This window comes from Ananas comosus, linkage group 13 (assembly GCF_001540865.1).
Source record: "Ananas comosus cultivar F153 linkage group 13, ASM154086v1, whole genome shotgun sequence".
Taxonomy (NCBI): domain Eukaryota; kingdom Viridiplantae; phylum Streptophyta; class Magnoliopsida; order Poales; family Bromeliaceae; genus Ananas; species Ananas comosus.
This window is the reverse complement of record NC_033633.1, coordinates 4654782-4671503: the sequence shown is the minus strand read 5'-3', so window position 1 is coordinate 4671503 and position 16722 is coordinate 4654782. Positions and strand designations below refer to the sequence as shown.

Genomic DNA, 16722 nt, shown 5'->3' with positions numbered 1-16722 from the left:
TACAGACTCACACATCTCTTTTAATTCTATGGGCTCGTGCACACCACCGGATTGTCCACGCCCCACGTTCGAATCTATGAACGTCACGTCCCGAATCCACAAAACGCTCAATTTCGAATCCACGAAGCCTTCAACATGTTGAATCCGTGATACCTTCTCGAATCCACGAGCGCACTCCGTTCGGAGCAAGAAGAATCACGTTGGTGATGATTTATTGCTTAAAGAATCATTAAAGAACTGTAGAAGATATCTCTAAACAATTCTTAAACTGATTCTAGCAAATCATTAAGGCTTCGTTTGGGATTGCGGGGAGATTGCGTTACGTACGGTCAGAAACGACGATGGAAAATTACTGTTTGTTTTCGTACGTAATATTGCATTCTGCATATTGCGGTTAGTAGGTTACGATATATTTTCTGCGGTCTCATTGGAGAACGCAGAAACATATCCCTATATGCTTTTTCTCAACTCTATTTTATCTAATAGTGTTAGATTGACCTCAACACCAAACTAAGCCTAAGAATTAGGGCACCAAGAATCAACTTGAGAGAAGCTGATGTAAAATATGCAAAAAAGGCTACCTACAAGCTTTTAGGGTTTTTAAACGATAATCTATATTTTTTCACGTTTTGGAGACACCTCCACATTTTATTTATAGGTTTAGAAAACATTAGAATTAGATTAGAATTGAAAAATCCATATTTGGAAAGCTCGCGACGGGTTAGGGTCCAGACCTTATATCAGGGTTCAGACTTTTATGTTTCTAGGCGAGTCAAAGTCCAGACCTTACCTCAGGGGCTAGACCCTCCCTGCGTGAAAGCCAAGGAGGCTTACGGATTTCGGACCTTGCATCAGGGTCCGAATCCTGAAACTTGAAAAACTTAGTTTTTGAACTTTTAATCATTTTTTGCCAATTCTAATGTCTTCCAAACACATGTATATATCTATAAATTACCACTAACTTTATAAAAACTGACCAAGAATTGTGAATTCAAATAATGAGTCTTCAAGTCTTCAAACTTCATATTCTCTTTTCCAAACCTTTAAAACTCCGACTCAATCCATAACTATTCATCACGACACATCACGAAATATGCCAATACTAAAATCCGTGACAATCTCCCTCTTTGGCAATTTCGTGATAAAATTTAAAATTATATAAAAATGCTCATAATGCTTATCTCGCTAAAAGGAAAAATTAAAATTCATTGCCGTCACCAAAACAATGAACATCTCCGTGAAAGGTCCAAAGAAAATCAAAATTACAATTTTATGATTCATAAAACAAACTCTATGACTTAAACACACTCGGAGTTTTGAAGTTTTCAAAAACCTATAAAAAGATTACTTTTTGCACGAACAATATTAGTAATAAAAATATCAAAATCTCTCCCCCTTTGTTCACGCGTCTAAGTTTTATTTAGCAACTCTCAAAACTATCACAATCTTTCTCTCGATTTTTTTTTTCTTAAATTTTCAATATCGTCATCTCCGTCTCCCCTTTTTTATCAAAAATTATCAAAAGAAAAACACTAAAAATAGAAGTATTGGAATATAGTACACAATAAAAACAAGTTAAAAACTTTTTCAATTGTGAAATTACATGTGATAAAATGTCAAAATATGATGATCGCATTGTGAAAACAATATTAGTGCATGTGTAGTGTCCCTGATGTTTAGCTGTCTGAGAGACTTCAGTATCAGTGGCTTGTCGACACGTTTGGAGAGTGTCGGGACAAGTCGGAGTCGTTTTGGCGCGAATTGGACGCAAAATGGACTCGGCGCAGTACGAGAGTGGAGAGCTGACACTGAAATCTGCAAAGTGCAGGATTTCAGTGTTGAGTACCGATATCTAAGAGGAGTCCTGGTACCCCAGAGGGATTTTTGAACTAGATGCTCTCAGGTTTGCGCAGCTTGATGTTGAGTACCAGTACTTGTTGTTGAGTACCGGTACCGAGCTTGAGTATCGGTACTGTATTGGGCTGGTACCGGTACCCAGCACACGAGATTGCAGATTGAGGGCCGAGTACCGGTATTCAAGTTCAGTACCGGTACCCTAGCGGCAGAAGTGAGTTGGTAAGGGGTATTTTTTTAGTCTTTTTGGTCGTCGATCGTATCGCCAACCACGCCCAGCCTATTTATCTACCTGAGAAGCTTGGAGAACCAGTATACTTCTCCTTTCCCTCTCCCTCTCTAGTTTGTGTACGCCGTTCGTTGGGAAGTCGAGGGTTGAGCTCGTGTGGATTCTTCACTTGCTAGGAGGACTGGTCGTGCACGTGGGTCATCTCGGTTGAACCGTTGGAGGGCGAGCGAGCGTGCAGAGTTTCTCCTTTCAACTTCTACCTGACGTTGGACGAGCGTTCGAGGTGGGTTGATGTTTACCGAAATCGTCGGATTTCCTCCTAAGTCGTAGAGTTGTTAGCATGTGGTTCTTGTTTTGGTTTTCATGTTAGTAGCTCAAATTCAGAAAATGCATGCTTTACGAAATCTGAGTTTTGGAGCACGATCTAGTAATTTAGACAAATTTATATGCTGAACCTGGAATTGACTTAGGAGAAAACTAGTTAAACCTATACTGTCACTTTTCGAAAAGTTACTAGATTTAGCTTTGAAAGCTGTTGCTCTTTTGTATCACCGTTGTTAGTGCATAATGGATACTCAGATTAGTGTAGGTTGAGTTTACGCTCGCGCTGAGGAGCTGAGTTAGTTTTTATAGTTGAGTTAGTCTGTGTTGGACTGTTGGGTGCCGCCGGGACGGATGGTGGACCCAAATTTTTGTATCTTGCATCAGATTGTGCCAAGGGCATGTAGCACACTGGACCTGTGCAAATTGCGAGGTTCGAGTGATTGGATGTGTTCCGAGCTTTTCCACATTTGATGGAGGGTCGTATAATGTTTTCGGACCTAAAAAAGTTCAAAAATTTGAGTTCTAAACGAGTCCTGAGAGTTTTTACTCTCGGGGACCGGTCCTTGGCTGGGAGAGACCGGTTCCCCCCCCGGAACAGTATTGCGGCAGCCTTGAGGCAACCGGTTCCTGGTGGATGAGACCGGTCCCCGAGCGCGTCCACGCGGGGAGAGACCGGTCCCATGCGGTGAGAGACCGGTTCCCGAATGTTGAATTTTCGGGGCAGACCAAGAGACCGGTCCCAGGTCGGGGAGACCGGTCCCTCAGTCCGAAAACTGCCCAGTCCGGGCTGATGCAATATTGGAAAATTGAGGGGCCTTTTTGGATTTTGTTACATTTGATGGCCTATATGGCCATTTCACCCTCTCCCTTTTCTCATTTCTCTTTCTCTCATTCTCCCAACACCCTAGATAGAGAAGGAGAAGAAGGAAGAGAAGCAGAAGAAGGAGAAGAAGAGGAGGAGGATCTAGCTTGAGGACTTGGAGCATTTTCCTCTCATTCTCTTCCCACCTTGTTGGTGCTTGGAGGCTTGGTCTTGGAGCTTGCAAGAGAGGAGATCTTCACTCTTGGAGCTTGGATTGGAGCTTCTAAGGAGGTCGGTTGCTCATTTCTTCCCTCTAGACCATGTTTTGTTGGTTTTTAGGAGATGAAACCCTAGAATGAGGTTTAGGGTTGATTTTGGCGATTTTGATTTTAGGGCTTTTGGAGCTCAATTTCTTGGATTAGAACCTTCCTCTAGGTTCCATTGGAAGGGTCCTAGCTTTCTTTTGAAGCTTGAAAAGAGATTTTTTTCTCTATAGGTGATATTTTGGCCCTTTTGCTTGATAGGTTAATGTTTGAGCTAATAGTTGTTCGTTTACTTCTTATAGCTCACTTTTTGATGCTTCTAGGGTGCTAGGAGATTAGTGGACATCTTCGTTGGAGCAAACGAAGGGTTGCGCGAAGTTCGGTGGGTTTGACCTAGTCTAGCATATGAGAAATTCTCATATCCTATGTTTTATGCTTCGTAGAGTAAAAATTTATACATTTCCATGATAAATGTAATTATTGTGAATTTTAGGATGCTTAACATGCTTATGTTATGTGTGATGATTTTCGGACCTCTATGTAGTAGAGAACTAGCATGTGGAACTTATACATGATTGGCATCCTATTGAGACTTGGAATCATAATTCCTATTGTGAAAATGAGCATTACTTGCATACATTTAAAGCTATTCCTACTTAAGACTTAAAGAATCTTAGTAAGCCATAAAGAGGCTCGGAGACTTGTACTACTTGTGAATAATTGGGCTAATGTCATAAAGGGACATTGAGCTCGGGTTGAATGAGAACTAGTACTAATGTCATGAATGGGACATAAATTATGAAATGTATTAACTTATAACAAGCTTAAGTGTCATAAAGAGGCACTAAGTATAGTGAGTGTTGGAACATCACTTTGAGACATACAACTAGATCTTTGAGATGCTAGTGACTTTTACCATGTTAGAAACATGATGATTGGGTATTTGAGACGTTGACTACGCTTGCTTGCCATTTATACTCATTCGCACATGCTTGTGAGGGTCGCTCCTAACAAGCCGGCACTCCGGAGTTGGCCTACGCGACTTATGCTCTCTCGTACAGTATCGAGAAACCTACGGGGTCGGGAGGGATAGACTCATTCCTAGAGTGAGAATGCTGGAGCTACCACCGACACTTAGGTGGCACAAGCTGGACTACATTTATGTAGGTCCTAGAACATGATTAAACAATGACATTTAATCGGGAGATAACAATCACTACTAGATAGGATTAGTAGTTGGATTACTTTGACATGCTTATAGCATAGTGTTGAGACATGTAGTATACTTGGTTGCCATGATAGAGCAAAATCATCATATATTGATAGAACGGATCATGTTATCTACTTGCTTGCCACGTTGGGACATAGTAGTCATGCATGGGGTATACCATATCTTGGAGTGAGGCTACTATGCTATCGGAAGCACGGAGCCTTCCGTGCTTCCAGCTCGTTTTCGATGTTGCGACTTTCGAATCGTCGATCGACTCCGTTAAACTTGATCTAGAGTATTTGAAGTACCTAGAAAATAAATTTTATGATTTTACGATATCATTTGCCTAGTGAACGAAGGGGCTCAAAATCAACGGCTGAAAATAAAAATCTTACAAAATGTAATAATATGACATTAAAATTTTAAATCAAAGATATTGATCTTGTTTTATATAGTATAAAGAATTTTCTATCAAAATTTCACGTGATTTGGATATTTCTACACCGTTAAACTTGCAAACGGCTCACTACGGCCATTGAAATTTATTGATTTTGAGCCCATTCGATCACTAGGCAAATGATATCAAAAAATAATAAAATTTATTTTCTAGGTACTCTAAATACTCTAGATCAAGTTTAACGGAGCCGATCGACGATTCGAAAGTCGCAACATCGAAAACGAGCTGGAAGCACGGAAGGCTCCGTGCTTCCGATAGCATAGTAGCCTCACTCCCATATCTTGATAGAATATATGTTCAATACATTAACATCTTATGGTTTCTGGCATAGTAAATTTAGCAAACAATACTTGTTCTTACATTTACTATTTATTATTGTTATTGTTGCTTATCGTACTTACCCTTTTCTTTTGGGGCCTAGTGGTGCATTGAGCTGAGGTCAGTAATTGCCCACTGGGAACTATAAATTATAGTTTTCACGCCCTCTATTTTATGTTTTTTTTTTCAGAGCCTTCCACGCCGAGAGAGGCTAGGGACCGCGGAAAGGGTATCGCCTCAAGCTAGTTTGCTTCGAGGGACATGTTGATAGGTGATCTACCTCTCGTTGTTTTTTTTTTGGATAGGTTGAGAGTTGTACCAGTGTATTAGAGACCACCCATTTTGCGTACTTTTGAGATGGTTATTGTATAACTTTATGTTTTCTCTTTAATATTTAGTTGTTTCTACTTCTCTTATCATAGATTATAGATGTGTACTTGCTCTGATACCAAACTAATCTGTCATGCCCCGGGGCCGGCAGAGGCCCTCCCGGTAGCGCGCCCAGACTCGCCATATGTCTACACATATAAAGCGTCTACAACAACAACGGAAATAAAGCAAGAGTCTTTTTGGAGAGGTTGAGAGTTGTACCAGTGTATTAGATACCACCTATTTTGCATACTTTTGAGATGGTTATTGTATAATTTTATATTTCCTCATTAATATTTAGTTGTTCCTACTTCTCTTATCATAGATTATATATGTGTACTTGCTCTGATATCTCTAGTTGTAGATTATCTCTTGCTTTATTTTCGCTGTTGTTGTAGACGCCTTATATGTGTAGACATATGGCGGGTCTGGGCGCCCTANGATTATATATGTGTACTTGCTCTGATATCTCTAGTTGTAGATTATCTCTTGCTTTATTTTCGCTGTTGTTGTAGACGCCTTATATGTGTAGACATGGGACGTGACAGGGCACGTGAGCTTCGGTTGTTAGACCAGTTTGACTCATTTGTATTGACTATAGCCTGTGAGAGCCTGATTGAGCTCGGTAGAGACACACTTGCATACTCAGTTAGGTCACGCCCACGAGTGCCGCTCCGAAGTGAGGTTTTGACTTGCGTTGATGTCGCAGCAGTCCTGTTTGGACGGTTTGCGTGGACCGGCCACCCCTGTAGGTGGTGTACGGTATAGCTTGGTTATAGGCATGGTGGGTCCGTTTGGGCAACCCGTGTGAGATTGGGTCAGTGGTAGCTAGTGATGCATGTTCATGTCTATAGATAGTTGGTTTTGATAGCGATAGTACAGAGGCATGTAGTTGTAGAGTTCTTTCCATCTTTTCTTACTATCCTGTGTATATCATTACTGTAGATTTAGTGTGTAGGTCGTTGAGGTCAGTGACGGTACCCACTGAGAACTACTCTAGTTTGCAGTAGTTCTTACACTCAGTTGTTGCCACCTTTATGCAGAGCCTTCGTCTGCGGCTACTGCTGTTACTGATTCTTACCGTGGTAAGGAAGTCGCTAGTTAGATCCCTACCAGTCTTGGTTGCTGTGCTAACGGAGTACCCGTCAGAAGTAGTGGGTTGTTTTCCTGTACATACTTTATGTGTTGTGTACTCGCTGGAGCGAGGTGTTGTGGTGGACTTTTGTATGTATTGAACTTTTTATGTTCTATATATGTTTTTAGTTCTAGTAGCTCTATATACTTGGTTGTACACTTGGTTGTAGTTATAATTGCTTACAAGTATAGCTATCGTTTCGTATACACGAAAAATTTCTATATATACGACGGGTCTGTTGGCGTGCCCGAAAAAACTTGATAATCCGGGACGTGACAGCATGAACATGATAAATTCACATAGATTTCTTTCAATTCTTAATAATTTCATAAAAATTAAGAATTTTACTACAAAATCACTAAGATGTAGATAAAATATTACAACATTTTTTAATCAATATATATTTCAAATTTAAGTCATCAAAAATAATCTTGAAGCTCAAAAACTATCAAGATATAACGGATTACAAAAATGACTCTATTCACCAAATGACATAAATTTGTCGCATAAACGTTTAAATTTGAGATCAAGCAAAAAATGCACAGGGGTGGCTTTTTGAGCATTTTTTCAATATACCTTATAGCTCCGAATTTTTTTAATTTTAATATGCACGCATTTTCAACTTTTTCGATTATGCATTTTAATTTTCATGTGGTAACTTTACACACTTACCGAACGATCGGGGTGCTTGGACCGTGCCAGCCGGACGAGCACGGCCCGGAACCCAAGGCCCAAAGCAATTGCCTTGGACCCTGGAGTTTAAGCTCCTAAGGAGGGCCGAGGTGTGCCTACAAGCCCTCCTTCCTATGAGCTTTCCTCCCAACGTCTGCGTATAAGACCTTGGGAGGAGTGGTCTTAGTCCATTGGACCAAAATCAATCTCATTTTATTTTTTTTCAAAAAAATAATATAAATTTATTTATTTTTTTTAAAAATCAAATATTTACTTTAGTATAATTATTTTTATAATTTTTTAATATTTTAATTAAAATACTAATTTAAATGAAAATATTTTTTATTTATATTTTAAAATTTCATACTAAAATTTTTAAATTTTTTTTAAAAATAAATATTTTACTATACCTGCTCGAAGAACAACCTTGCCCGGCACGACCCGTCTCTTCCGGGTCGAAGAGCCTTGTCGGGCCAGAGGCTATGCTGCCTGTGCTCGACACAGTCTGGCCCGAAATTAAAGCCAGGCCTAGCTGGAGTGGCCCCTAGCCCGTTTCAGCCCGAAAAATATGGGCCATGTCGGCTCGGCATAGCCCACATTACACCTCTAGATAAAGGTAAAATAAACAATAGAGAAAAATAGTTAACAAATACCAATATTTAAAAAATACCAAGTTGAATAACGATATGGGAATGTTATTGGGTCAATAATCACTGGTGCAACTAATGGATCAACCACGAGTTGACAGAGTAACATCTCAATGGTATTAATATTTAATTATTATTTTAAATTTTTATTAGATAAAAAATGTACACATATTGTTATTCTAATATTATACTAAGTTGTGAAATAATAAGTTTTAGAACAAACTAAATAGATATAAGTTCTCAATTTTCATTTCTTAAAATCAGCAAGTTATTTTTAATTCATTAGATTTTAATATAGCTTAATTAAAAAATTCAGCTGGTTTGATTAAAATTGAACTGGCTCACTAGCTTATGGTTGAATCACCGGTTCGAACAATTCCTAGTGTTTTTTTGACTTAGCCTTTTCAAAAGGTCGAATCAAAACACATTATGAACTGTGATTTTTTGACATATCCGGTTCAAAAGATTGAACCGATCAACTTGTGGGCTTCGGTGGAACTGGCCGGTTCAACCTTGTTTTTAAATCATTGACAAATACACCAGACATAAATTTTAGGATTAATTTCATACAAGTCTCTACAAATATAGTAAGTTGTAAATATATTCCTATAAAGTTCAACTTTCATATGGTGTCCCTATAAAAGTCCTAATATTTTTAAATATATTCCTCTGGTTTGTTACCATTAAAACACTATTTATACTTTTTTACCATCACAAATATATTCCTCCAAAAATCCTGATTGTTAATTTAAGAGAAGTAAAAAGATTAATTGACCTCACTAACTAATTAGGGTTAAGTATTTTACCTATTGTTAGCTATTTTGTTTTTCTAATGGATCTTAACGGCAGGAACATATATAAAAATATCAGAACTTTTATAGAAATAACATATGAAAGTTGAACTTTATAGAAATATATTTGCACTTCATTATATATGCAGGCACCTGTATGAAATTAATCCTAAATTTTTTATAGATGCAATAGTTGTGGGTAGGCAATAATTTATTCGTTGAAGGAAATTCTTTTAAGGCTATGTTTGGTTGGGGGATAAAGGTGGAATAAAGGGTTTATTCCACCCTTATCCTCCAAACACAAATAAAAAATGGTGGGAACACTAATTCCCTCCTTAACGGGCTATTCTAGAATAGCCCGTTAAGGGATGGGTTCCACCCGTGAAGAGAGAGAGAGAGAGAGAGAGTGTGTGTGTGTGTGTGTGAGTGAGAGAATTTTTAATTTATTATAAAATTTAAATTTCGTAAGTTTAAAAATTAAAATTTATAATTTTTAAAATTACAAAATTTAAAATTTAAAATTTAAAATGTTTAATTTTAAATTTTAAAATTTGATATTTTAAATTTTTTATTTAGAATTTGATATTTTGTATTTTTAAATTAAAATTTCATCTTAAATTTAAAGTTTAAAATTTAAAATTTAAAATTTTAATTTTTTTTAAATTATAAATTTGAGATTTTAAAATTTTAAAATTTAATTTTGATTTTTTAAAATATAAATATAAAATAAAAAATTTTAATTCTAGTATAGAGAAAAAAATAATAATATTATTTTTTATTTATAACTATCCACTTTAATTCTTATTTCATCTTACCTAAACAAACGCTATTTTTCTTATTTCTAGGAATAATCTAATTTTCATCCAAACGCAAAACTAATATAATCCCCGCTTATATTTTGTCGAACTCGAAAGTTTGAGGACCAAAATGAAACTGAAAGCTCAGGGACTAATGGTGCAATTTTACACTGACTAAAATCCAACAAAGATACAAGAAAATCCTCGAAATGTATATACCAGATTCTGATGAGATGACCAAGACGAATCACATTCACGAATTGTAACAACCGAGTTATAACCAATAGTCATGATAACATAGCCGGTGAATCTCAAATTCTCATGTAGAAAGAAGGGAGCAGATCTAACTGTGATGAATCAAGTAAATTAGAAGAGAAAGAAATTAAGCGAGATCTCCCTTTCACATTGAATTAAGAAGAGATGAATTAAACAAGAAATTTGGGCATGCAGAATATATAAGAGATCAAAACTAACATGATCAGGTCTGTGAATCGCTGTTCTTCCGCTGGGGTTCCCTCTCCTGGAGCAGCAGCGCGCCGGCCTCCTCCTCGTCGTCGTGGTGAGCCTGCAGGGCAGCAGCGGCGGCGGCGGCCTTCTTCTCGGCCTCCTTGGCCTTGAGGGCCTGCAGCTTGACGTGGTTGTAGTAGGCGACGCCGAGGAAGGCGATGCCGTAGCCGAAGAGGTTGACGGGGGTGACGGTGTCCTTGATCACCGACCACGAGAAGGCGATTAGCAGCCAGTCCTTCACCACCCCGGCCACGTTCATGGTCAGCGCCGACGTCTTCCCGACCAGCAGGAACACCGCCAGGTTCAGCGCGAACGCGCAGACGGAGTTGGTGCCGAAGACGACGACGTCCGGCCGGAACGACGACGCCGCCGCGCGGAGCGTCGGCAGCTCCACGAAGTACCTATAAAATATATTTATTAGAAGGGTTAATTAATAAGGATATATAATATGTATTGTATTGTATTGTATTGTATATAAAACATGTTGTATTATATATATATATTAATTATTATAACATTAATAAGAAGGAGAAAAAGGAGATGGAGAATTAGAAGAAGAATTAGCTAGCTAGTAGTTAGTTACTCCAGCTATACCAAGGGAGGAGGAGGAAGAGGAAGCAGCAGGGGGCGACGTAGTAGAGGGAGGTGATGGGGTTGAGGGAGATGCCCTTGGAGGTGAGCAGGATCTGGATGAGGACGAGGCGGGTGGCCTCGAAGGCGACGGCGGCGAGCTGGAGGGCGACGCCGCGGGCGTCGAACCTGGCCTCGCCGTAGGCGGCGACGGCGACGCCGAGGGAGATGGAGAGCATGTTGGCCATGGCGGAGGCCCGGAAGCCCTCCTTCCCGAAGGCCACGCCGACGGAGTAGACGGCGACGGGCATGAGCGCCTTGAGCATCTGGATGAAGGAGACGGAGAGGTAGATGTAGGCGGAGTTGGAGAACCAGAGGGAGAGCGCGTACAGCGCGCCGATGGGGACCACGGACCGCCCGTACAGCGCCGCCGACATCGGGGGCGCGCTCGGAGGGTCGACGAGCCGCAGCACGCGGACCAGCGCGAAGGCCAGCGACGAGCAGAAGGCCATGTGGATGAGGGTCAGCGAGATGGGGAAGGGCCACCCGTACATCTTCGGGTCCAGGATGTACTTGTTGTACACGATCACCGTGAAGCTCAGCATGATCCAGATCGAAACGTACGCGTACGACGCCACAACTTTCCGCATCACACTACTGCCGCCGTCGCCGCCGCCGCCCGCGCCGCCGTCCCGGCCTCCCATTCTGCAGATCGAAGGAGGAGGAGGAGTGGATCTCGGATTCTCGATCGATGGAGGAGGGGGGAGGGATTTGGTGGGGGTGGGGACAAGTTTGGGGGGGCGGGGGGATGCGTGTGTGCGTGTGTGTGTAAAAACTACTTAAGATGACAAAGGGTAGATAAAGGGTCCTCGATGAGCGGTTCTGTCACGGTTCTGTAGAAAAATTCTAAAATCTCTAATAACTAATTAAAAATTTTATCTGAAATTTACCTATTCGATTATAATTTTTAAAAAAATTAATTTTATTTTATTTTTTAATAAAAAATATAATTGATTGAGAATATATAATGTGATGCAAGTATATATTACATAATAATATACTTAAGTACACGTACACTATTTTGATTACTCTCTCTTTCTTTGTTTTTTTCGCCTTTTTTTTTTTTTTTGGTCTTTTTACGGGTTTGGACCTATGGGAGGTTTCAACCTATGATATTGAGGCACATTCGCAAGTTTTAGTGCCAATTTTACCCAATCGATATTATTTATTATTACTCATTGATGTTTACAGACCCCTCAACTGTAGACCATATATTTTAGGCCTGGAAATTAAGCCCCTCGAACTTTTGTTTTCATTGCGAGGTTATTTTAGTCCACATAATTAACGATATTTCGGTGGTTACAGCAACAATGGCACGAGGTGCTCGACTTAACTGTAGCACTTAAACCAATATTCAAGTTAACCACAGTTCCAATACTGTAGTTGGATAAAGTAACCTTGAGCAAGTTGTATGCCTACCTCCCTAATAAGATTTTAAACATAATATTTTATTTCCCTACAATAAAAGATTATCTTATCTCCACATATAAAATAATAAAATTTATTAAATACACTTTTCAACCATTATTCAGGTCAAATATTTTTTATAGGGCTATTTAAAATTTTAAACTATATATATTTTTTTCTAACTTGCATTTGTAAGGCACGGAGACATCGAAATGCAATATACATACCTACAACTTTTTTTTTTTTTTACATTTTTTTTCCTATGCATTACAAGAGAAGATTAGTTTTTTTTTCATATTTTAAAACTTCATAAGATTTATCATATGCAAAAGATAGTTGCCATTCAGTTATTCCCACTTATGAAGAAACTTTATTAAACTATTTGGTTAAACATAATTAAAATATAAATAAATTAGAAAATTATGGTCGAAAGTGCTAAAGTTCAGAATATGTTTTGTATATTTATCTCCTTTTTTATTCACATCAAATCAAATTTGGTTGAAAAAGTTTATTTTTTCCAAAATATATATTATTATTTTATTATTATTATATACATTAAACATGGTGGGCGGGGGTCTTGGTGTATTTTGTGATTTTTTTTCTTTTTTTCTCGCTTAACTTGTTAATAAGGCTAAGTAGGACCCTTTTTTCGATCCAACTAATCCTGTCGAATTGATCAAAATCTAACCCGAACACAACTCCATGAGGAACCCAAACGAAATGATCAAAACCTAACCCATTATATATATATATATATATATAGAGAGAGAGAGAGAGAGAGAGAGAGAGAGAGAGAGAGAGAGAGAGTCTGACTGCTATGCTATCGATAGCACCAAACACTTGGTGCTATCAAGTTTTATACCGTTAGATTAACCCCTTTGATTATTTTTATCTGTTAGATTATATTATTCAACCAACTGCCCACTCAACCCTAGGGGGAGCACATCATCCTAGCCGCACATTTCTTAATCCAAGGATTAAAAAACTAATAGCACCAACAACTTAGTGCTATTAATAGTATTCCAGCTTAATTCTATATATATATAGAACTAGACTGTAATACTATCAATAGCACAAAGCTATTGGTACTATTAGTTTTTTAACCCTTGGATTGAGAAATGTGTGATTAGGATGATGTGGGCTCTTTAGGATTGAGTGAGTGGTTGGTTGAATAGTATAATCTAACTGGTAAAAATAATCAAAGTGTTAAATCTAACGATGGAAAACTCGATAGCACCAAATCTTTGGTGCTATCGATAGTATCCCAGCTGGACTCTCTCTCTCTCTCTCTCTCTATATATATATATAGTAGAGCTATTATGCTATCGGAAGTATAAAGTAGTTGGTGCTTTCGATTTTTTAGCCTTTAGATCAACCCCATTGATCATTTCTAATCATTAGATTAATATTATTAATCAAGGGGACGACTCAACCCTAAGGGGACCGCTATTATCCCAACCGTAGAATTTTTGATCCAAGGGTTAAAAAATCGGAAGTATCAACTACTTTATGCGTCTGATAGTATAATATAGTAGCTCTACACTATATATATATATATACCAAGTTGTTTATAAGGATGCGGCTTCCAAATCGACGGCTCCGTTAAATTTGATCTATACTATTGAAAGTATTTGAAAACTAAATTTCATAATTTTTTGACATTATTTATCTATCGGCTCCGTGCTACCGATAGTATACCAGCCTAGCACTCTCTCTCTCTCTCTCTCTCTCTCTCTATATATATATATATATATATATATAAAACTAGGCTGGAATACTATCAATAGCACCAAGTTATTGGTGCTATTAGATTTTTAGTTCTTGGATTGAGAAATGTGCAGTTAGGATAATATGGGCCTCCTAGGATTGAGTGGATGGTTGATTGAATAGTATAATCTAACGAATAAAAATAAACAAGGGGTTAAATCTAACGGTGGAAAACTCGATAGCACGAAAACCTTAGTGCTATTGATAGTATCCCAGCCGGACTCTATATATATATATTCTCCTTTTGTTTTAAGAGTCGAGCTACTATATTATCGGAAATATGGAGTATATGATATTTTCGACTTTTTAGCCCTTAAATTAATTTCTTTGATCATTTCTAATATTTGAATTAATATTATTATTCCGTGAAGACCACTCAACGCTAAAAATGCTATTCAATTTTAGAAAAAATCGCAATAATCAAACCGTATAATTTTTTATACAAAGATCAAAAAATTAAAAACATCAAATTCTCTGTACCTCCCGTAACATGGTACCTCTACATTTGTTTTAATAAACTGTGATCGTACATTAATTGCTTAAGGCAACTATTCAAGCCTAAAACCACGGCTTTTGAAAACAAAATTAAAGTTTTACAGTTTCGATTTTCAAACGAACTTATTCTCCAACTCTTTACACATTACGTTATAAGATTGGAGCATTAAATAAAATTTCGCATTTGATACCCATTACTACCTACCATTGTATACTTAGCTTCACTCGATATTTACAGAAATAACGATTATTAAATAATAAACGAATAGAACAAAAATAGAATGTGTGTGGAAGAGAGTGAGTAACTCGAGGATACGGTGTAATAAACGTAGCCACGGGAGGCGTAGCTTACACGCTGGGCAACATCTTCATTGAAACGCAAACCCTAGAAAGTAATTATTTCACTCCCACCCCGCTAAACGAGGAAATCTACTATAGAACACTTACAGCGAATAATTCATAATTAATTAATCATATTTTTTTATTTAAAAAATATAATGGCCAGTTTGCATAAAAAATTCACTAGTTTTGCGCTTTTGTAAAAGTTGGCCACATTTTTTGATTTTGCAGATTCGGAGCAAATTTTCAACAAACTGATCAAAATATCCTTAATATTTTTTCTCTCTCCTCTTTTTTTCTCTCGTTCTTTTTGTCTCTCTCCGAAAAAGGCAGCGGAGGCAAAGGCGGAAACAGCCGGCCTCGCCTCTGCCTCTGCCTCGCATGCCCTCGCCCGTGCTACCCCCGCTCTCCTCGCCTTCGACCCTGCTAAGGCTGCGCTGCGACCCTCCTTCTCCACTAGGGCACGGCAACGTCGAGGCACGGCGACGTCGAGGCGCAGACTCTTCTCCTCCACCGTGCGTCGGAATGCCGCGACGTCATCGAAAGCGGCTTGCCTCCGACGACGTCACGGTGATTGCGATAAAGAGCAAGAGAGAGGTGATGACAAAAAAAAAAAAATTATAGATAAAAAAATAAGAATAATAAAAAACAAAAAAAAATTCCTACAAAAAAGATCATAAAATATAGAAATAAAAAGAAGATGATAAAATTACACTGTTAAAATAAAATTACACCGTTTTAAAAAAAATTTATACTATTTTAATAAAAATTACACTATTAGATATAAAAGTTACACTCTTTTAAAATAAATTTTACAGTATTTAGACCAAAGTTGCACTATTTAAAAAAATTTTGCACTATTTATTTTACTTTTCTTTTTCTTTTTCTCTTCTTCTTCTTCTTCTGTTGCCGCCTCCCGCCGGGCGGGCCGAGGCCCCCCTCCTCCGCATGCCCCGCCCGGACCCCGCCTCCTACGCCTCCGTCCTCCTCGCCCTCGCCCTCTCCGCCGCGCCCCACCGCGCCCTTCCCCTCTACGCCCACCTCCGCCTGCTCTGCTGCCGCCTCCGCCCTCCTCCACATGCCCCGCTCCAAGAACACAGATAGCTAGCATTTATAGCGGTTCCTTTTGATCCTAGAAAACATCCGAAAAAACTGGCTACGGAACTACCGAGCAGAGGCAAAAAGACAATAAGTAGATACATAAGATCCAGTGTCTTAAAAAAAAAAAAATCAGACAATGTTCGAGCGGCCTGTCATTGAGACAAAAACGTGTTAAGCATATAAGCACTTTCGACTTGACTTGCAGTGGTCAGTCACGCAAGACAGTCAGAGAGTTTAGTTCTTCAGAGTCGTTCGACCGGACGTACTTTCACCGCTGTAGACCGGCCTCAACTCTGACTATGGAGATTCCATTCCGTCTCTATCTATGTCATTTCGAGAGACGACTTTCTCGAGAGTCCCCTTTGGTTAATGAAGGTACCGGGACATATCAACCATGACAATAGTGAAATTCTATTAATAGTCAGATAGCCCCAATCATGGCTACTAATTAGGAACCAAAAACCAGACTAGTCCTCAAAGAGGGATTTGCGCGCTTGCTGAATCCTTGCAGCTTACTGTACGAAATTCTATCTTTAGTTGATCCGTAGGCTTACTCTACTGTTGGCACACCTGAAAATATTGCTCCAGAAGTTTTACTGGGTTATGGG

At 38.7% G+C, this 16722-nt stretch overlaps 1 protein-coding gene across 1 annotated transcript; it reads right to left on the bottom strand.

Annotated features, from left to right (window-relative positions):
- On the bottom strand, positions 10121-11692 carry LOC109719105 (probable sugar phosphate/phosphate translocator At4g32390). Its single transcript, XM_020245635.1, has 2 exons — positions 10970-11692; positions 10121-10776 (listed from the first exon to the last, which is right to left on the bottom strand). Exons 1-2 carry the CDS (start codon positions 11647-11649, stop codon positions 10347-10349), a joined length of 1110 nt encoding a protein of 369 aa, XP_020101224.1. The 5' UTR covers positions 11650-11692; the 3' UTR covers positions 10121-10346.